Below are 22,151 nucleotides of genomic sequence, written 5' to 3' on the forward strand. Positions count from 1 at the left end.
AACAAAATCCCAAAACCAGAGATGTTGGTGTGGATGCAGAGAAAAGGGCACACTTCTACACTACTGGTGGGAATGCATACTAATACATTCCTTCTGGAAGGATGTTTGGAGAATACTTAGAGACCTAAAATAGACCTGCCATTCGATCCTATAATTCCTTTACTAGGTTTATACCCAGAAGACCAAAAATCACAATGTAACATCTATACCAGAATGTTTATTGCAGCCCAATTCATAATTGCTAAGTCATGGAAGAAGCCCAAGTGCCCATCGACCCATGGATGGACTAGCAAATTGTGGTACATGTATACCATGAAATATTATGCAGCCTTAAAGAAAGATGGAGACTTTATCTCTTTCATGTTTACATGGATGGAGCTGGAACATATTCTTCTTAGCAGAGTATCTCAGGAATGGAAGAAAAAGTATCCAATGTACTCAGCCCTACTATGAAGCTAAATTATAGCTTTCACATGAAGGCTGTAACCCAACTATACACAAGACTATGAGGAAAGGGCCAAGGAAGGGGAAGGGAGGAAGGAGGTTAGGGTGGAAGGGAAGTAATGGGTGAGGCCACACCTACTGTGCATCTTAGAATGGGTACAGGTGAAACTTACTAAAGGCAGAATACAAATGTCTACATACAACAACTAAGAAAATGCCATGAAGGCTATGTTGAACAGTTTGATGAGAATATTTCAGATTGTATATGAAACCAGCACATTGTACCCCTTGATTGCACTAATGTACACAGCTATGATTTAACAATAAAAAAAAAATGGATATTTAAGGACGAGGCAGGGCATTTCCTACAGGGAGAATAGCATGGACTAAGATATAGACATAGGAAACACAAAGCATGTTTTTAGAAATGATCAGTAGTATAGTTTGGTTCTGATTACTAACGAGAGTAAAAAGATAAATGAGACTTTAGTGTAAAGAACTTTAAATGACAACTAAATTTCAGGGATTTGCTCCATGTGTGACAAGGGTGAAGTGGGCATAATGGTTTTGAGCAAGGGAGTGGTATAATCCAAAATGTGCTTTAGGAATATTAGTTGGGTGCTAATATATAGTTGGGAATATAGGGACAAGATAAGATATGAGTAGTTCAAGTAGGAGACTCTTGCCCAGGTAAGGGAGCATGTGAGTCTGGATTAAGTGTAAATAAAACATTTATTGTCACACTAATATGGGTGAAAGAGGAGATAAAACTTGATCTGGAAGATCCTTGAGAAAGAAAACCTTTAAAGAGCCTTTTTGTGTTTGGTTTTTATTCTGCTCATATAAGTTGTTTCTTTTAGATTATAAAAGTTGAAGTGATTTTAATTTGTTTTTTCTTTAGGAAAAATTGAAAGTGAGTCTATAATTAGCCAAGTATAGAAAACATCTCTTAGAAAACTTAAGAAGTCATTGTAATAGTCCAAAATTAGGGAAAATGGACTTAAATATGATTTTTACAAAAGAAATGGAGAGGAATATATAGAGAGCAAAAGAAGAACTAGTAGGACTTCGGAATAAGAGAGCAAAGGAAGAAGCACAGCTGACTCCCAAGATTTGATTCTCTTGGGAACTTCGGTGAAGTCTGGTAGAATAATGCTATGCTGTGTTGCATGCTACTGGGTTAACCTCTCTGTCTCTAGTTCTAGGTTTTTGAACTTCACCAAGAAGGGAGATCTTGCAGAATATGATAAGATAATTTGAATATTTTCTCCCCAGCATTTCTTCACATCCCTTTTCCTGTTTTCACTCATATCTAAGTGTTGTTTTATAACGTCTCTCAAGCAAAATAGTTCATCCCTCCTTGCATTTGGATAGAACATCCTGAAAAACAACGTCTGTAAAATGCATTTGCTGTCGTGATGCTGAGAAGTTCAAAGACCATAACAACAGCATAAATGAAGAGCTCTCAGGAAGAATTCATTTTGAGTGTATTTGTAACAAGTCATGGCATACAATTAGTGCTGTGACTTATAAGCCATTGTATCTGCCTTGTTAGAATCAGTGAAAAGAAACATTTATCTTTCCAGTGTGTTATCAGTGACCAGGCTTGCTCAAATACTTTAGTTACAATTTATACATATATATATTATATAATCTATATTTTTATAATTTGTTGGTTAAATTTTTAACAGTTATCTAATTTTCAGAATTTGTAGTAGTTCAAATATGGTAATTAATAATATACAGCCTTTTCATCCATTAAATTTGCTATAAAAAGATACATAGGTAAGTAAATACAATATGGTATTTTACTGAAGGTATTTCTTACATGGCATTTGATATTTATCTTTTATAACAATTAGGGTAGAGAAAAGGCCTAGATGGCAGCCCTAAGTAAGTATATAAGAGAAAAGGGTGGATATTAAACTGGGAGACTTTATAAAGACATAAGAAAAAGGTTCACTTTCATTTTACCCAAATCAGAATGAAAAATTAGGGTTTTTTTTTTTTCTTTCCTGTAGGAGGAACAAGTGAAAGTGAACCTATGCTAAGCCATACAGTCAGGAAGCACCTTCGGAAAACTAGACTTGAGTTACTACACAAAGAATATGAGGTAAACAGTAATTAAAATATCAGGAATGAATTCAAGGTAAAACTGAACTACTTCTATTGCAGGCTTGCATAGAATAAACATCCAATGAGACCTTATTTTTGCCTGTTAAAAAATACCTTATTGATAAATTATTTTTCTTTTTCCCTTTTCTATTTTAAATAGAAGAAGTGAGTTTTTTGCTTTTATTTTTTCTTAACGTTCCAAGGAAGAGGGAAATTAAGATTCTAGAGAAAAGAAATGGAAGTAAATATTTCTTTTTTTTTTTCCAATTTAAAATTGTACCTCTACAGACATGTCATTTTATATACACTCAGGAAGTTGAGAGATAAAGAACATCCTCTTGTGAAAGTCATTCCGATGCCTGCATTCATCATTTGTTTCTTCCTGTAATTTCACCCATGATTATATGCCTGATCAATTCTGTCAGAGTATATACTATACCTTATGTTGACTAATAACTTAGATTTTAGTGTAAAATATACTGTTTCCTAATTACTATTTAAAGGTGGGTGAGCAGGCTGATTTGACATAGTGATGTAAGTTTTCCAAATAAACTTATGCTAATGAATACATGTACTTTTGAGTAGTACACCTTAAGCCCAGTTGTCATTTTATGTTGACCAAAGGGGGGATATTATTGATCTCCTCTTTGACTCAAAATATTTTTGAGTTAAACTATGTACACTATAGAAACTACCTCAGCTGCCTCAAAAATTTTTTGAAGTGCAGTGGGGCATAAATAGATGATTGAATAAATGTTCATTACTATATGTATTTTCTACATATATGAATATATAAACACTATTTATAAATTAATATATTAACTGAAACTAATATAGTGATTTTTAAATTTTATAATGCTATTTAACTTGAAAAGAAATGTATTGTAACTTAAAATAGTAAATAGTACTATCTGTGTTATATTAATTATAAAATCTTATTCTTACACACTTAATGAGTATTTATCATACTTAGATACTAATCAGATTAATCTTTTGGAGGGTCATTGGCATATTAAGCTAATTGGAGCTTATTTTCTAACAATAGAATGTTAAATAAACCTCAGTTTAAGGTGACATCTATTATAGATAAATAAATGGCAATTCTGTACAGTCAGCTCTCCATATCTGTAGAAGTTCCTCATCCTTGGATTCAATTTTCAAATTTCAAGGATTAAAGTTTTTTTTGAGAAAAATAAAAATAACAAATAATACAAATAAATGCAATATAGCAACTATCTACTTAGAATTTATACTGTCCTGGGGCGGCGCCTGTGGCTCTGTTGGTAGGGCGCTGGCCCCATATACCGAGGGTGGCGGGTTCAAGCCTGGCCCCGGCCAAACTGCAACCAAAAATTAGCCGGGCGTTGTGGCGGCCGCCTGTAGTCCCAGCTACTCGGGAGGCTGAGGCAAGAGAATCGCTTAAGCCCAGGAGTTGGAGGTTGCTGTGAGCTGTGTGAGGCCATGGCACTCTACCGAGGGCCATAAAGTGAGACTCTGTCTCTACAAAAAAAAAAAGAATTTATACTGTCCTAAATATTGTAATTAATCTGGAGATGATTTAAAGTAGGGAGGATGTGCATAGGTTATATGTGTATGCAAATATCGGGGACTTGAGCATCCTTGGACTTTGGTGTCCATGGGGCTCCTGGAACCAAATTTTTGTGATATCAGGGGTCTACTGTACTTTGTAATTTCCCTCAGTAAAGCACTTATATGTGCCCCTGATTTTTCTTCTGAAATGGAATCTACTTCCCTATGGGAATTCATGTGACTTTTCTTGTTTTCTGGATGATATCTTAAATAAAATCAAAGATCTAGCATTTTCTTAAAACCACAAGTATTCACATGAAAGCAGCATAAATGCTAATGTTTATCAGACTACATTTGGGAATTATATGTGACTTTCTCCCTACAAAACTGTTCTTATGCATAAAGAATCTATGTATCTACAGAGTTTTGAATATAAAATTCAAAAACATGTTGTCTTCAGTTTAGCGTGTTGTATGTGTTACATGTCTCTATCTGCCTCACGATGTGTGATGCTTTTTCAGGATGAAATAGATTGCTTGCAGAAGGAGGTAGAAGAGCTTAAGAGTAAAAATCTCAGTTTGGAGTCACAGATCAAGACGATTCTGGATCCTTTAACCTTGATCCAGGGCAACCAAAATGAAGACAAACATCTGGTGATAGATAATTCAAGTAAAATTGACCCAGAAACTGTAGCAGAGTGGAAGAAAAAACTCAGAACAGCTAATGAAATTTATGAAAAGGTGAAAGATGATGTGGATAAGTTAAAGGAGGTAAGTTGTATTTGAAAAAAATCTATTATGCTGGTTTTAAAAATTCTATATTTCAAGCACCTTCAAAATTATAAATAGCCATATTATCTTGACTCATCATCATATGATTTGTGAGGGAAGGACAGAATCTCTAGGTAAACATTTATATGCAGTAGAAAACTTTTTCTCATTAAATATCATTAGCTGCCAAGAAATACCAAGTGGTTGCATTTGTGACTATAATTGGAGACTCGAGTGCTTCTGTATGAAATTGCATCTTTTTCTAGAAGGGTAACATCAATTTAAAGGATGTGTTTCTGTTTCCCCCTCTTTGTGGTTTACCTTAGTTTTTTAAAGCTTATGTCAGTAACTTCCCCCTTGTGCATAAAAACACATACCCATTTTCTTACCTATAAAAGGAAAATGTTTGACCATATCTTTTCTAGCACTGCCATTCTCTGATTCGTAAGTTGTAAATAGATCATTAAATGGTTAATGACTAATTCCCAGAGAGCAAGGAGAAGCTTTAGACTATTCCATATAAAAGAAATTTGTAGCTTATGAGGCTAGTTCGTTTCTTTTCTTTTTTTTTTTTTTTCCAATTGTTTCTTCATCTATCTGACAAGATAGAGCATAGATGAAAAAGGCAAATCTTTAGGATTTTCCAGTTTAGGAAAGGAGCTAAGATCCACATCATCAGTACTAGATTCTACAAACAAGGGTCTTAGTGTTCTCTTGACCCAAATGACAAGCCTTTAGCTTGACTTCAAATTTATCCACAGTGGAGTACTATTGGAGATGGTTTTGTAGTCCTTAGGTCTACAACAACCCATTCAGTCTATCTGCATTCCCTTAAAATACCATTCCTGTGCGGAATTACTAAATCCTGCCTCCTGAAATCGTTAATGAGCTCCTTATTTTATTTATTTTTTTCCGTATGATATTTTAAAGAAATATCCCTGCATATTGGTTCTCAGTTCCTCAGTGAGGTTAAATAACAGAAATATTCTGCAACTTAGGTGTAAGCCATTGCCCACATATGAAATAAATGCTGTCTGTGCTCAGAAAAAGCCAAGATAAGAGGAAAAAGGGAACTTAATTGCATTCAGAGAAAAAAGAAACTACAGATATAATTGCACTGAGTTTGTTACAAAGTCAGAGGAAGCATGTAGTTTCTTTATGGCCAACATCATTCTGTTGCTTTGTTAGAAGACAAAAGAACATTAAAAGGCAGGCCAACTAGGAAGTTACAATTTTTATCAATTCTGCCATTTCTCTTTTAAATCCCTGCCTCTCCTAACCACATAGTAAGCTCTATACTATATGGTTTCTTTTGTGGTTATTAAACTTCTTTTTAAATTTTTGGCAATAAATGCTTCTTAGAGCATGAGGCCTTGTATAGAGAATACACTGAGCTGATAAGTGTAGTTTGGAGAATGTCTGTGAAAGAATATGTAAAGCACAGTTACTTTTTTTTTGCAGTTTTTGGCCAGGGCTGGGTTTGAACCGCCTTACTCCTTCGAGCCACAGGCGCCACCCAAGCACAGTTACTTTTTCTTCACTCTTTCAACTGTCACATATTAAATTCAATACCCAAAGGGACCTTGAGACTTCAGGATTATTTAGGATATTTAATAAGCCCATTTTGGATGTCTAGTGATGGCATAAGATAATAGGCTATGGACTGCAGAGACAAAACTCAAATGTGAAGTACAAGATAATAACATACTATAAATCAAATACTGTAGTACAAAAGTTTAAAGGACTCCTTAGCATGAGTGAAATTGACCTTTTCTTTTTTTTTTGATGTTTCCTGGGTTAGATGAGTTCTGAACCATCATGAGGCCTAGTCAGTTGAGAATGTAGAATAGTTAGCTGAAGTCTTCATCATAATTAGGTGCAGCAAGTAGGCAGAACTCACATAACCCTCCTGAACTTGAAAATACCTCTTATAGTTGAGGAGATCAATAATGAGAAGTACTAGAGGGCCACAGAACTGGTGAGAGACATTGAAAGAGCAGTATGGTAGTAGGGGCAGGGATGGTGAAGGAAAATCAAATGAGTTTCTAAGTTAAGCTTGTCATCATCATCAAAAAGCATTCACTGAGTGTCTCTCCTTATTGTGCTATGCTTGAAAGTTTAATTTATTGTCTGTATATATGAAGAAGTAAATGGCTTTATTTAATATCTTCAGAGAGCCAGTAATATTTATTAGTCACTTGAAGGATTAATCTTCCACAATGCTGAGTTGGTGTGCAACCATGGAAATTAGCAGATGCTTAGAGCCTAAAGGGAACCTGAATGAGCCTAAGTAAGTGAGGTAGGCTTTATGCCCAAAAGGATGTCCTTTACCTGCTTTTGATCATTATGGTGCTTTTTTATGTGGGTGGGCAAGTAATGTAGTCAGAAGTTCTGGAAATTTGGCTCAGTGCCCATAGCTCAGTGATTAGGGTGCCAGCCATATGCACCAGGGCTGGTGGATTCGAACCTGGCCCAGGCCTGCTAACTAAACAACAACAAAAATAGCCAGTCTTTTTGGCGGGTACCTATAGTCCCAGCTACTTGAGAGGCTGAGGAGGAGAATCTCTTAAGCCCAAGAGTTTGAGGTTGCTGTGAGTTGTGACACCACGGCACTCTACCAAGGGCAACATATAGAGACTGTCTCAAAAAAAGTTCTAGAAATTTGTCAAAAGCATTAGGTCAAATTTTTGAAATATATTTATAAAATCTTCTTGGTTTAAACCTATTTTGTTGACAGTGGATCTTGTGACCAATTCACTTTGATTATAAATGTTCCAGTCAAAGAACTTCCCTTGACCAGTAAGTGAGGTTGGTTTCTAGTCCACAGAGTCATATTTTTCTTTGGAACACATAAATACGATGACTAGGGAATCTAAAGAAAATAGCTTTTAAGGAGACTCTAAAATTTAAGCACACTCATTTTTAGGCTGTCCAAAATCAATACTGAGCTTCTGGATTTTCCAGCAACCAGTGCCTTGATAGGTAATTTTTAGGTATCTTATAAGTCAAGAAAGAAAATCATATTTAGACTGGTTTTTAATCGAGAGAATCCATGAAATTTTTTAGGAAATATTAGGTCAGTTTCAAAGACCCCAGACTTTGTTAGCCAGGGCATTGGTAAATCTTTTTTTAAGAAAGCAAATAAGTAGCTTAATCATATTAGATTTGTTATCACTAAAAATATATATATATATGTATATATATGTGTATATATACACACACATATATATTTAAACATCACTAAAAATATATATATTTTAAATAGTGGCCAAGAAATCAGTCTCATAACTCAAGAATTAATTCTTCAGAATTAGTTTGCAAATACTTGTTAATGGTATGTTACCTGGCTTAGAGTATTCAGGGTATGTGAAAAAGAAAAGGAAAAGCATATTTGGGATTAGTGTGGTTCCTTAATGACTCTGAGCTAACATAACTTCATTTATTTCCCTGGATAGGAGACTTAGAAAGTGCCTTATGGAATATGGATTATATTCACAGTTTCAGAAGTCATTTCTGGTAGTGATTTTAAGTTTCTGAAGGCGATGTTATATTTACTCAGTTTTCTGATATTATCACTCAAAATTACAAATGACTCATATTGTAATTTTTACAAAGTACTTTTGTTTTGGCATGTGCTTAATTATTTTCAACTCTTTTTTTTTTTTTTTAAGGCAAATAAAAAATTGAAATTGGAAAATGGTGGCCTGGTAAGAGAGAATTTACGACTAAAGGCTGAAGTTGATAATAGATCACCCCAGAAGTATGTATTTTGCCCACCAAGAAATACTTCAGATTATGACAGTATGTTAAACTAGGCTGCTGTGATAGTGTATATTTTTATTTGATTCCTTTCATTTAAACATACAGATTTAAGTAGAATGTCTTGCCTCTAAAAGTCAGGTATATACTTTGTGTGATTGGTAAAAATCTTAGGTTGGTTAAAGCTAATTTGAAGAAATTATTTTCTTCTTACCTTTTCCCCTTATCTTATTAACAAAAAGATTGTTTTTATGTGACCTAACACAGGCAAACATACACTTGTTATTATGTACATGTATAACTGTTTAATAGAACTAACAAATAGTGAAATTAAGGTAGTGTCCTTTAGCTATTTTCTGAGATAATATTAGTAATAATTGACGTTCATATAGTGCTTTCTCCTTGCTAGATACAACAACATGTGATGAAGAACTATTATTATTCTCTATTTACAGATGAGAAAATGGAGGCATAAAAGATTAAATTAATTTCTCTAAACCTGCACAGCTAGTAAGTGGTAGAAATAGCATTTGAAGTCAGGTAGTCCAGTCCCAACGTCTCTGTGCTGTTAACCAGTATACTGAAAAACCTATCTGAAACAGAATTTAGGGCATTGTTCATTCAATTTTGGACTAATTTGAAACTATACAATTAAGTAAATTTATTCTTCCTTTATGCAAGATAAGAGCTTGCAAGTATCGATCCACTTAACGGTTAATTTATTTAAAAAGATAAGATAGAGTTGGGATTTAAGAGTTGAAGAAAAGATGGCAGACAGCACATGAAGTTCTTTTTATAGGAAAAGAAAAAGACAAATGAGAAAATAATATGGCCCCCAAGGTCAGGTAGCTTCTCCGAGGGATAGCACATCAGAACTCTTAAGCATTTTTTCCATCCAACCATTGGATTTCATTTCTTTTTAATGGAAAAAGACAATACAGGAATAAGAAAACAATGAAAATTTTATCCTACTATAAATAGTTGTTTGTCATTTGAAAAGGAGGAAATGTTGCCCTCAGTAAAACCAAGTGTGGTATCAGGAAATGGTAGACTTAAACCATAATTACTCGAGACAGAGATAACTAACCAATAGAGAAAGAAGCATAGCTTTTACTTTTAAGTAGTTCCTTCCCCTGTGCTCTCCAAACCTGTTTTTCTTTCACTTCAGATAATGTCCTACTTTGACAAATTAGTGAAATAAGCTTAGGAAGTGTTGGTGTCATGTGGTTTAAATCTCAACTCCTATCATTTATTGGCAGCTCGCCTTGCCAGTCATAGTAATGCTTGTCCATTAGCCATTTCCCACAACATGCTGAATGGAACTAAAGCTATTTTGTTCGTAGCTTTTATTTCTTGACAAGTTGCCCACTAGATTTCAGATTTAATGCCAGCTACAAGAATGTGCATTTTTAAATATCCATGGCTCTAACCAGATAAATAACTGAAGACTCACCTGAGGAAACCTGGCCTCTGTCTACTCACAAATAAGCAGTCACACATCTGAATCCAATATAACTTTAGGTTTACCATCTTTTAAACCTTCAGGGGAAGGGAACAATTTCACTTGAAAAGCGATTTGAGCTGACCCCTATTCTAGATCAATTTGCAAAGCATTGAGGTATTAAATGCATTGCATTTGATTTATAGCTTTGTTTACTCTGCATCACCAAACCTTAGTGGGAGTCAGAGAGAAGCTGACCACGGCTGAAAATACCAATATCTGGTTTACCTGAGGAGAGCTCCTATTTTTATGGAAAAGAACAAGATATTTCAAGAGTTTACAAATAAATGCAAATAAATAACAGTCACCTATTCTATTTTATTCACTTGGTTTAGGAAATGCCTTGACTAATTATTTTTCACTTTTTAATTGGTTAGGTGTCAAGGTATGTACTTTTTTATACACTTGGCCTTGGTCTCTGATGTATCCTACAAGTTGAGCAGAACTAGAGAGGGATAAAAATCAGTAAGGTGTATTAGTCAGCTTGTGCTGCCATAACAAAATGCCATAGACTGGATGGCTTAAACAAGAGGTGTATTTTCCACAGTCCTGGAACATAGAAGTCCAGGTCAAGGTTCAGTAGGGTCAGGTTCAAATGTGGATTCTCTTTCTGGTTTATTGACCTTCTGATTATGTTGTCACATGCTGGGGAGAGAGTGTATCCTCTAGTCTCTCTACCTCTTAAAAAAACACTAATATTTTTGGATTGTGGCCCCATCTGCTGACCTCATTTAACCTTAATTACCTCCTAACGACCTTTTCTCCTATATATAGTCACAGTGAGGGTAGGGCTTCAAAATATACATTTTGAGGAGAGGAGCACAAGTCAGTCCATGGCAGAATATATTTCTTTCCAAGATACTCAAATATCATTATATTCCCCACAAACTGGACTAAATATAGTACAAGGAAGAAGGACTCAGACATTTACACTGGCCTCAAGTAGCTAGTATCGTATAAAAGTGGTATATTTTATAATCTTTTAAAAATAGCTCAATAATCTCTTTCAATGAAGATCTGAGTTATCATTGATCTCCTCTGCCACGGTTTTTCTATTGTTTTAGCCTCTATTATATCCCATCTTAAAGTGCACCTGGACATTTTTCCTTCCTCAGCTTTAACTTAAAAGCCCTCGTGAGCAGTGTGGCAGATGACCTATTAAGCATGTTCTTCAGTAATATACATTCTGTTCCTTGTAAAAATTCATTATTCTAATATCTAAACGGGTGGTCCAGTAAATGCAGTATTTTTTTTCTTTTGCCTTATCGTATAGCCATTTCCTGAATTCTTAATGTATTTCACCTAGAGGAAACCACCTGTTTGTTTGCCCCTTCACTTTGTTCTAACTTGGACTCCTAAGAAAATTGAATTTGATCTTCAGAGCCCATGAGGTAGTGATATGTCCTTTAGTTTGCAAGACTACCCTCTGAAGAAAACTTACACTACCTGCCAACCCCAAATGCTGATTTTTTTTTCTTTTTTAACACTGTACTAGATGCTTTGAAATATATAAAATAAATGTTCCCTCTAATCTAACCCCTAAAGTAGGTTAGGTTCCCTTGCTATAATTTATTTTATTGTACCTGCCCTTACCACATAATCTCAGCTGCTAATAATTACTATTTTGTATAATTGTGTCCTTTTTCCTGTTTAAGCTAGGCCTATAGGTGTATTCACAGTAATTGTAGCCATTGCATTTTGTAGAATTTTGGTTCATATTCTGCTCCTAATACATTATTATAGAGAAAATTAATGAAAAACATAGCACATAAGACTAGAGGGAAGCATATGGATGAATCAAGACTGTAGTACACTCAACAGGAGAAATGACTGGGTTTCTAATCCAATCATTGGCACAGGGTAGGGGGCTGCTTACAATAAAAGAACTAAGAGATATATTCACTAAATGCAGTACGTAGATATTATGTAGGATACTGATTAGTAACAAACTATCAAAGGATGTTTTTGAGGCAATTGGGTGAATTTGAATATGAAGTAGGTGGTAGATAATACCGAGGAATTATTGTTAATTTTATTTAGGTATCATTGTTACTTAGAAAACACCCATTTATCTTAGTCCTTTTAGGCTACTTTAAACAAAATACCATAATCTAAGTAGCTTATAAGCAACAGAAATTTTTTTCTCATGGTTCCAAAGGCTGGGAAGTTCAATATCAAGGTGCCAACAGGTCTTATCAGGGCCTGCTTCCTGGTTCATAGACAGTCAGTCATCTTTTCTCTTTGTCCTTGCATGGCAGAAGGGGCAAAGGAGCTCTGTGGGACCTCTTTTTAAGAGAACTAATCCTATTCACAAGGGCTTCAACTTCATGACTTAAAGCCATGCCCTACCTCTAAATAGCATCACCTCCAGTGGCCTTATTGCCTCATACCATCTCACTAGGGAAGAGGTATACAACATAAGAATTCAACATAAGAATTTTGGGAGGTATACGAACAGTCTATGGCACCATATTTCTTTTAGAAATACATACTAAAATGTATAGACTATAGAATACTTTAGTAAAAGAATAAAAATGATATACATATACATACACAGAAAATGAACCAAAACTCTTGATAATTACTGAATGTGGGTGATGAGTAAATGGGATTTATTGTACTGTTCTGTATACTTCTGTGAATGCTTAAAGTTGTTAGAATAAAAAATTAAAAGCAGGAAAGTGTGGTCCCTGCCTTTGGGAAATTTATAGTCAACAGAGGGAAGATATGAAAATATGTGAAACAAACAGATACTGAGCCAAATGACAGAGACTGCAGTATGGGTTCAGAGAATGACAAGTGGGTTGAAGCAATAAGGAAAGTCTTTATCAAAAAGTCAGGACTTGAGTCCACCTTTAAAGGGTAGAGATTTCAGAGAGAAGGAAGGTATTCTGAGTAGGGGGAAACCACTTGTGCTGTTAGGAATGCTGAATGGTCCCTTCACCTCCAGTGTCTTTTCTGATAGTAGCCACTGCTCAGTATCCACAGTAGCTTCCTCCTCAAATTCATCAAAGCAAAAGTCCTCTATGGAATTTTTCATATCTTTCTATTTTGACTATCATCACTCCACTATTAAATAAGCAGGTTAGCATTACTCCACTACAGCGACCCCCTTCTTTAAGCAGAAAGGCCTATTTCAGTCTGAGTATTTAGTGGGCAATGTGAAGTTTGCCACACACATCTCATGTGGTAAGAATGTCAAGAAAGGAAAGAGGCTGAAGGGAACACATCAGTATTGGACTTTTTTGTATTCCCAAATTCCCTTCACTTCAATAACAAATCTTAAACTGTGCCAGAAAATGTGAATGTATTTGTCCTTAATGGAGTTAGGAGTTCCTTAGCGATTTTTTTTTTTTTTTTTTAACTCAGAAGAGGTGTGAAGAATTGACTTGAAAAACATTTGAAAGTTCCCTATCTTCTCTCCCATGTCTGTTCACTTTTGCCATTTTTTCACTCTACCCACTCTAGGCAGAGATTGTGCCAGATTGCCAGCTATTATGCTTTAGCAGAGCAGCTGTTCTTGCCCTAAGCTACTAACTCACCTTAATAGTATGGAATATAAAGCTCCATGTACAAAACTGATTTTTGTCAAACTTGGTTATAATTGGATTATAACTTGGTCATTTTATCAAGCTTGGTTATAATTGGATTAATGGCTTTTCTTTCTATAAATATGTATGCAGAGATGTTATGTGTTCTGTCATTGTATTTTTAGTGAGGTCTATGGGTTTGATAATGTCTCCCTGCATGCAGCCCATTTAAGTGCACAGCAACCTCAAGGCATGTCATTATGGACCAATCTTCACCCATGCCTCAGCTCCTTCTGGGGGAAGGATAAAGGCTCAGAAGTATCCAGCTTTTTTTTTTTTTTTGTCTGGCACATATTTGGAAGAATTGTCTTGGCCACCCATTAAAAACACAAACACTGGGCGGTGCCTGTGGCTCAGTGAGTAGGGCGCCGGCCCCATATGCCAAGGGTGGCGGATTCAAACCCAGCTTCGGCCAAACTGCAACAAAAAAATAGCCGGGTGTTGTGGTGGACACTGGTAGTCCCAGCTGCGTGGGAGGCTGAGGCAAGAGAATCGCGTAAGCCCAAGAGTTAGAGGTTGCTGTGAGGATGGTACAGTGAGACTCTGTCTCTACAAAAAAAAAAACACAAACACTAATGAAAGCTGATGAGCAAAAGAAAAGGTCCATGCATAATTTTCACAATATCTGATACCATAGATAAGCAAAATAGACCTCAAATAATCTGCATGTGCCCTACGGGCTGCAGGTTGGACACCTTGCTAAATACTCTGTTATTGGAATATGAAAAGGAGGGATCTGCAAAGGAAAGAATAGACTTCATAGATTATGAGCTAGCGTGTGCTTTTTTTTTTTTTTTGGCTTTATGTTTTCTTGAAACATTAAAAATCAGTTATCCCATGGCTTTAAGAATTTTTTAACTGTGTATCAGAGATTACAAAATGAAATCTTAATTTTTGGTGTCACTTTGTCTCCTACCTTGCACGTTCATGTTTCCATCTATCTATTTCATATCCTTATCAGAGATTGTATACCTTAAATTTACCACAAAGCACAGTGGTTAAGAGCTTAGCTCTGGAGACAGACTTCTAGATTCAAATTTCCCTACTTTACTCTGTCCTTCCTTTCCCTACCCAATTCATTTTTTACTGTACTCAAAATTTAAGAAAATAAAAATTAGAATATTTAAATCCTCTGCCTAAAACTATCCAGTGTTTTTCTAAAATAAAATCCAAACTCTTCAATGGCTACTCTGTACCTTTCTCTTCCACTTTGTCTGATTCTCACCTCTCCAGTTTATCTTCCTCCACTTCTATGGGCCTTCTTCTATTTCTAAAACATACTGGATTTGATTCCTCCACTGAGAATATTCTTTATGTGTTTGCAGATCAGTTGTCAGGTGCAGAGAGGCTTTTCTTGATCATTCTACAGAGGACTTCCCACTCAGCACTTTCTACTCCTTTATTCATCTTATTATAAGACCATAATAATGAAATACTGGTGTAGCAAAATAGTAGAATGTATTTAGAGATTATGAGCACAGGTCCTGGAGACTTCTTTATGACTGACCGGGTATTCTCTACTTACTAGTTGTGTGATTTAGGCAAAGATATTTAACTTTTCTGTATTTTAGTTTTTGTCTTTTATACAATGAGGCTAATAATACTACATAGCCAATAATAATAGGCTATGATGAGGGGTAAATGAATTAAATGTCCCTTATCACTGTCTGAAATCATCTCGTTCATTTAATTTGCTTGACTTGCTTGTTGTCTGTCTCCTCCAGTCTAAACTCTTAAGCTTCACAAGGGTAAAGACCTTGCTGCCAGTCCCTTTTATGTCCAAAACCCCAGTGCCCCAAGGTACCTTATAAATATGTGTTGAGTAATTGAATGAATAAATAAATAGAATAATTAAATGAATAAATAAATAACATTGAATAATTTAACCTCTTGAAGTCATCGTTTTCTTTATGTAAAATATGGGTAATGTGTTAATGTAAGGACTAATGGAAATAATCTTAAGTCCTTGACACAATATGTAGCATAAAGAAAGGGAAGAGGTGGTGGTGGGACAGGAGCAGGGCAGAGGCAGAATCTGGGCCAGGAGGAGGCAGCAATGATGAGTAGACCTGGACTCATCCTCAAAACTAAGACATACCAAGGAGCACAGGACCTCGGGACTGCTGGGCATAGCATCTTTCCTCTTTGGGCCTCGGTTTCCTCACCTAAAAAGTGAGGCAGTAGACTTTTAACCTCTCCAAGGATTATTTCAACTGTATGAAAATTTAAATTTATGGTTCAAGTCACATCATTCCTCTACTCTAAGCATCACTATAGCCCCGTTACCTTTAAAGTAAATCAGCATGGCACTGGCTGACGGGATTGTGTGCCCTCAGTCTAGCCTGCTCCTGATCACCCAGAAGAAACCCTTTGGTGGAGGCCCTTTTGAGAGGCCTATTCCCTGTTCCTCCCTTAGCTGTATATTCTGCTGAAAATGCCTTCTTCCTTCCTGCAAATCGGATTCCCTCCCTTTATTCAAGATGCAACTCAAGATTCCAGCTCCTTCTTGTAACTGGGATCCTAGCTCCTTCCTGCAGTTTTCCTAGCTGTCTCATCCTGCGGCCTTCACCTTTCTTGTGGTGTGGTCTATATACATGTGTCATGCTGCTTCGTTTTTTTTTTTTTTTTTTTTTTGTCTCAGATCTTACCTTCATTGATCCCTGAATACTAGCATTTTCTTCTGCTGAGGAATGTGGGCTTCTCAATGAGCCCCTCTCTTTATTTTTATACCTTTTTCTCACCCTGCCTCGTACTGTTAGCCAAAGAATTGTATTGAGCAACCACAGCTTGTCTAAATAAATAACTTTCTGACTGAATCATTAAAAAAAAGAAAGAAAAGAAATGGAGGAGATGGGATGGGGTACTGTGTCTAAATAATTGTATCCATTATCCTTCCCCCTTTCTCACCCAAAAGATAATTTATCCTCCTGTTTTGTCCCTGTCCTAATTGCATTAAGATTAAAAACCTCAATCTTCCTAGGTTTCTCTACCCCTTGTCCTCACTTCACAGCTGGTTCTGTAGTATGTTGCCTCTAACCTACCTTTTTGAAATGTCTCTGCAACCCATCTTCTCATTCCCAGTAGTTTAGAACCATGTTATGTTATTTCTCGCCTAGCCTGTTGTGGCAACCTTCCAAGTGCTTATCTTTCTTTTCTATGTGGCACTCTCAAGCATCTGGCAGCTGTATTGCTGCCTCAATTCTGGAATATAAATTCAGTCATCTCACTCTCCTTGTTTTGTTACCTTTTGTGACTGATTCTTCATTGTCTGCATATTAAAGCCCAGGTACTTAGAAGAGTATAAAAAGGTCTTTATGACTTCAGTTTAATCTTTTTGTCACTTCCCTGGCCTCCCCCTTCACGTACTCTGATGCAACTATGCTGAATTTCTCATTGGGCCCACATTCACACATTACCCAATTTCTCTCTGCTCCTCCAGCTTAGCCTCTGTGTTTTTTGTTCTATGTGGTTAATCCCTACCTGTCCTTTGAGATCTAGCTCAGTTGTTGCTTTATCTGTGAGGCCCTCCATAATTTCCCCAAAGAGAACATTTTCCTCTTGTTCTTTTGATTGTTCTTATACCCTATTGTATTAATGATCACTTTGTTGACCAATTTCATGATTTTTGTGCCAAGTTAATTGGACAGTTCCTTGGTACTAAGATGTATTTTTCAAAATGCATATATATGTATATTTAAACAAAGTACATATAGACATGTGTGTGTATCTATCTAATCTGGGCGTGATGGAAGGAAGGGGTCCTCATATTCTAATATTCTGTGCTACATCTTGGAGGTAACTGACCAAGGTATTAAGATTTTTGAGTTTGCTTAAGGCTTAAAATACAAAGGTTGTAAGAGGGCAGGGAATCAGATATTCTGGAAACTTTCTCCAAACAAAGAGAGCAAAGGATTTCCTGAAGATTTCCTCTTTCAATTATGCCAGAGGTTAAGAGTTAAAATGAAGAAGTGGGGAAGGTAATATTAGGGCTTGCCTGATTTCAGTAGTGGATGTTTTGTTCATGTCTCTTTCCTGTAACCAGATTTTTCTACACTTACCTGTCTCTCTGCTGATTCTAAGCTGTGGCCCAGTTATAGTTGACAGGTCTACTTTTCCCAATCTGTATCTTAAGACATTACAGTACCTCTCTAACGCTGTGCCTCCTCATCAGCTCTGCTGGTCTTCCTGGCTCTGGCTCTTGTCTCTTGACCTATTCTGGCCTTTTTTTGTCTCTCATGATTCTGCTCTGACAAATCCTGTGATTCCTGGTATTTGACCCTAGTGTGATCTGATGACTGATTCTGCTATGCCCTTTGGTTTCCCCAGAAGGGGAACTTGTAGATTGTCAGGGGAGCCTGATGATACCCTGGGGCCAGACTGTGACAGCTAGTTGTGCTCAGGCCCCTCAGCTGCCCAAGGAGCCCTTCTCTGGATATTCAGCTAATTGGGGATAGACAGTTACTACAGTTTTCTGTCAACTTGTCTTTATTGTATTGATAAGTTATTTTAGGAGCCAGCAATGTATGCTAATGACTAAGCAATAAGATTGTCAGATTATGAACTGCTTGAGAAAAGGGATGATGATTTCTGCTTCCTTTGTTTTCCTTTTTCATAGCCCCCAAGCACACATTTGTCCTTAATAACTGTCATCTGAGTAATAATTACAGGGTATCTGGATCATAGTTTTTTGTTTTGCTTTATTTACCTCCAGATTATTTCTCATGCTGAGAGAGAAAAAGGAAAAGAATTTAGCTGAAGTGAAAAATTTATAGACAAATGCTAGTCTAAATATTTTTAAGTATGCTTTTATCACTGAAGAATTATTGCAGTCTTTTGCGCTATTGAGATTTTGTTGTCAAGGTTGTTATGTTTTGAGAAAAGATACAAGTCCTTTATTCCCCTTGCAACTGTAAAAAGATATGAAATAGCATGTCTTAATGTTCTCTCCCCATAAAAGATTAGGATTTCTGTTGATATCATTCAAATTTTAAGGGCAATCTTTTTGAGGAAGGCAGAAAATTAGGGCATTTCTGCATGGAATAAAAATGCAACGATTTATCAAATAAAGTGGAGTTTACTCCACCAGTAAAAAGAGTATTCTATATTCACAGACAATGCGGAGAAAGTAGTACTTTATAGTTAGTCATCCTGTTTTGAGCAGTGTTGCCCAACTTGCTGCCCAGAGAGAAAGAAAGAAGCCTTTGAAATGGATGCTGCTGTAATTTTCAAACTTGAGTCAGAGACCAAGTTCTGGCCATCAGAGAAACAGGGAGGGAAAGTGGGCAGCATGGAATATAGTTTAATTCTGTATTTCTCCTTATGAACCCTGCTGACACTATACCGTATGGGTTAGCCCTTATTAGAGACTCACCACAAAAGGGACTACCTGTTCCTCTTCAATTCACAAATGCTGCCCAGCAGCATTTCTCTTAAGAATATTTAGGTATCCCAGCCAGAATTTTTAAAACCACAGTTTTTAACTACAAATGTATGGTTAATTTAATAAAATAAACATTCAAAAACCCGTAAAAATTGTGTTAATAATATGAACTATTTTAGGTATAATATAAACACTGCTCTCTATTTGAAAACTTACAAAGTGGGGAGGCACCTGTGGCTCAAAGTGTAGGGCTCCGGCCCCAAATACCAGGGGTGGCGGGTTCAAGCCGGGCTCTGGCCAAACTGCAAAAAAAAAAGAAAGAAAAGAAAACTTGCAATGCAAACTCTAGCTTAATTTTTAAATACCACTTTCAGAAGATGAAAGGAGGAGAAATTATTACAGGACCTATATCTTTGACTATTTCCCCTATTCATGTCAGCTTTGTCTTTAAGGGGAAAATTTATGGAAGCACTTTCTGTTTTGTGATAAAACTAACATACAACATAACAAAGCTGATATTTTTTATTCCTCACAATTTGATCCTGAGACAAGTAACCTCTGTGATGGTTAGGCCCTAATTTTTTAATTTACTTATTTTTTTTTTACATGAGATAGGATCTCAGTTGCTCTGGGTAGAGTGCTGTGGTGTCATCATAGCTCACAGCAACCTTACTTCTTGGGCTCAAGTAATAATCTTGCCTCAGCCTTCTGAGTAGCTGGGACTACAGTGGCCCACCATGAAGCCTGGCTACTTTTTTCTATTTTCAGTAGAAACAGGGTCTCACTCTTGTTCAGGCTGATCTCAAACTCCTGAGCTCAAGCAAGGAGCTACCACCCACTCCACCCTTCCAGAATACTAGGATTAAAGGTGTGAGCCACCCCACCTGGCCAAGGCCCTAAAGTTTTGTGTTTGCAGTTTTTTTCATTCCATATAAGAAACATCTTGTGGTTGAAGATGCCTGTTGATTGTGCATGGGGCAGACAAATTGATCACGTGTACTTTCTACATTTCACACATTAAATGTAGAATTTTAAGTTCAGAATTAGTCTTCGTATCTCTGCTAAAAGTGGCTTTCCCAGGGTGGTCTGTCTGTGCTGTACTTCCCTACAAGGCCATTTTAATAAATGATCTTTGAAAGTTTCAAGATATTCTTGAACTTGTGTCTAAAAGAAAATAGTAGTTTAGTAAATATTGACTTTGTGCATATGTATCTGTATGTCTTATAATTTTTTCTTTTTATTAGCAAATATATGTACTACTAAGTAGTACAACAGTGGTAGCCAGCTTACTGTGAATACAGACTGCTCTGTAAATCTAGCTTGCATTTTGATAATGAAGTATAAGGGATCTCGTGTTTAGTTACTTAATATGGTTTCACACATGGTATCTGGAGTCAGAAAGACTAAGATTCGAATCCTATTTTTGCTGCTTAATTCCTTATAAGCTTCTTATTTTTAAAATAAGAATAATAGGTCTTGCTTCTTGAAGTTAATATGGTGATTAGATGGGATAATACGTATCAAGCATATAATAATATACTTAATACCAGGTAAACACTTAATAAATTATGATTGCTGCTGTTCTTAGTGTCATCAGTCAATAGTAGACAGTTAGACAATACTGTTAACATTTATATATTATATTATTCTTGGTAAGTTTTAGCCAAAATGCACTTCCTTCTTTTTCCCTTTTTTTTTTATGTGAATGACAGATTAGAGAACATATCTACATCGACATTGAAAACCTATCAGATAACCTATCAGATAGGCTAGACCACCAAAAAGATTGTTTTTACTTTGTTTCTTTACCTTAGCGAGCAAGTAAGGAAAAGATATAAATTCAAAGATTCATGAGGAATTCCTAAATCCCCAGTGTGTCCCTTGTTCTTCAAGGAAGTGTTTCTGAAATTTGGTAGTATTGCCCACCCATTGGGCTTGCTGCCTTTATCCCTTTTGTTGGAATTACCATTGAGAACCAGAGAAGCAAAGTAGATTGCTCAAGATTGCACAAAAAGCCGCAGCATAGCACTAAAGTTTAGTTTTTTGATACTCAGTTCTGGCATTTATTCTTCACATTTGCTTTCTACTGACCTCTTTCTAATACACTCTGTTCCTCTTGTGTGATAGGCTCTGAGAAAATGTGGTCTTAGGAACTTTTTAATAGTAGAGATGTTCTTACTCTAGTTATAATACGTCAAACGTCAGACCAATGGCACTTTTACTCTTCGGGACAACAGGGATTCTAAATCTCTTTAGCTATTTAGATGAGGAAAACCCTCATTCTTCTCTCTCATCCAGAATATATAAACATTGCAAACTGAAAAATCCCTTAAGCTTTTGATAGATTTTAGTGGAATATACTTTGAGTATCAGCTGCAGCTCCCAAACTGCTCTAAATGTTTTCTCTGGCATAATGAAGCCTTTGGCCATCACTGCTACTTTGAAAATCAAAGCCTTTTGGTCTCTAATGGAATGTTTATAAAAATACTCCATTTTGAAATTTGCTCAGGAAAAGGAAGTATGGTAAATGATCTTAGAAATTCCTCCGGCTTGCCTTGGCATTGCTTTATTTAATGTTATTTGGAAATATCTGGAATTAGTGTGAATACAAGACTATGAAAACCCAAAGAAAGGGTGGCACCTGTGGCTCAAAGGAGTAGGGCACTGGCCCCATATACCGGAGGTGGCGGGTTCAAATGCAGCCCTGGCAAAAAAAAAAAAAAAAAAACAATGAAAAATAAGCTTTTATCCTCATTGCCTTCTATGGAAGTATAGCATCAGATGTGTATGTGTGTTATTTCTGTATGATAAGGTAAATTTCCTTTTGTCACTCCTAATGCCTGTGTCAAAAGTTTTATCTATTTGCAGTTTTTTAGTAAAGTGAAAATGGAAATTTTTTGGATGAAGCTGTATAGAATCTCAACCTTGTGGTTAAAAGCTATACTATATATAGCCAATCTCTGTTGTTTTCCTTGGTGTCAGAGAACAAAAAGAAAGTAAAGAGTCAAATGTATGAAACATATTTAAATGTTTAATATCGTAGTGGATGTCATAATATTTTA

The 22,151-nt window shown here is 36.1% G+C and overlaps 1 protein-coding gene across 1 annotated transcript in view; it reads left to right on the forward strand.

Annotated features, from left to right (window-relative positions):
- The window catches only part of OBI1 (ORC ubiquitin ligase 1), a 39,913-nt gene that overhangs the window by 13,150 nt on the left and 4,612 nt on the right, over positions 1-22,151 (forward strand). Inside the window, exons 3-5 of the mRNA XM_053563847.1 lie at positions 2,466-2,557; positions 4,611-4,859; positions 8,531-8,619. Of these exons, the coding sequence (XP_053419822.1) occupies positions 2,466-2,557; positions 4,611-4,859; positions 8,531-8,619 (430 nt within the window). The remainder of the gene's footprint in view (positions 1-2,465; positions 2,558-4,610; positions 4,860-8,530; positions 8,620-22,151) is intronic.

This window comes from Nycticebus coucang, chromosome 15, assembly GCF_027406575.1.
Source record: "Nycticebus coucang isolate mNycCou1 chromosome 15, mNycCou1.pri, whole genome shotgun sequence".
Lineage (NCBI taxonomy): Eukaryota > Metazoa > Chordata > Mammalia > Primates > Lorisidae > Nycticebus > Nycticebus coucang.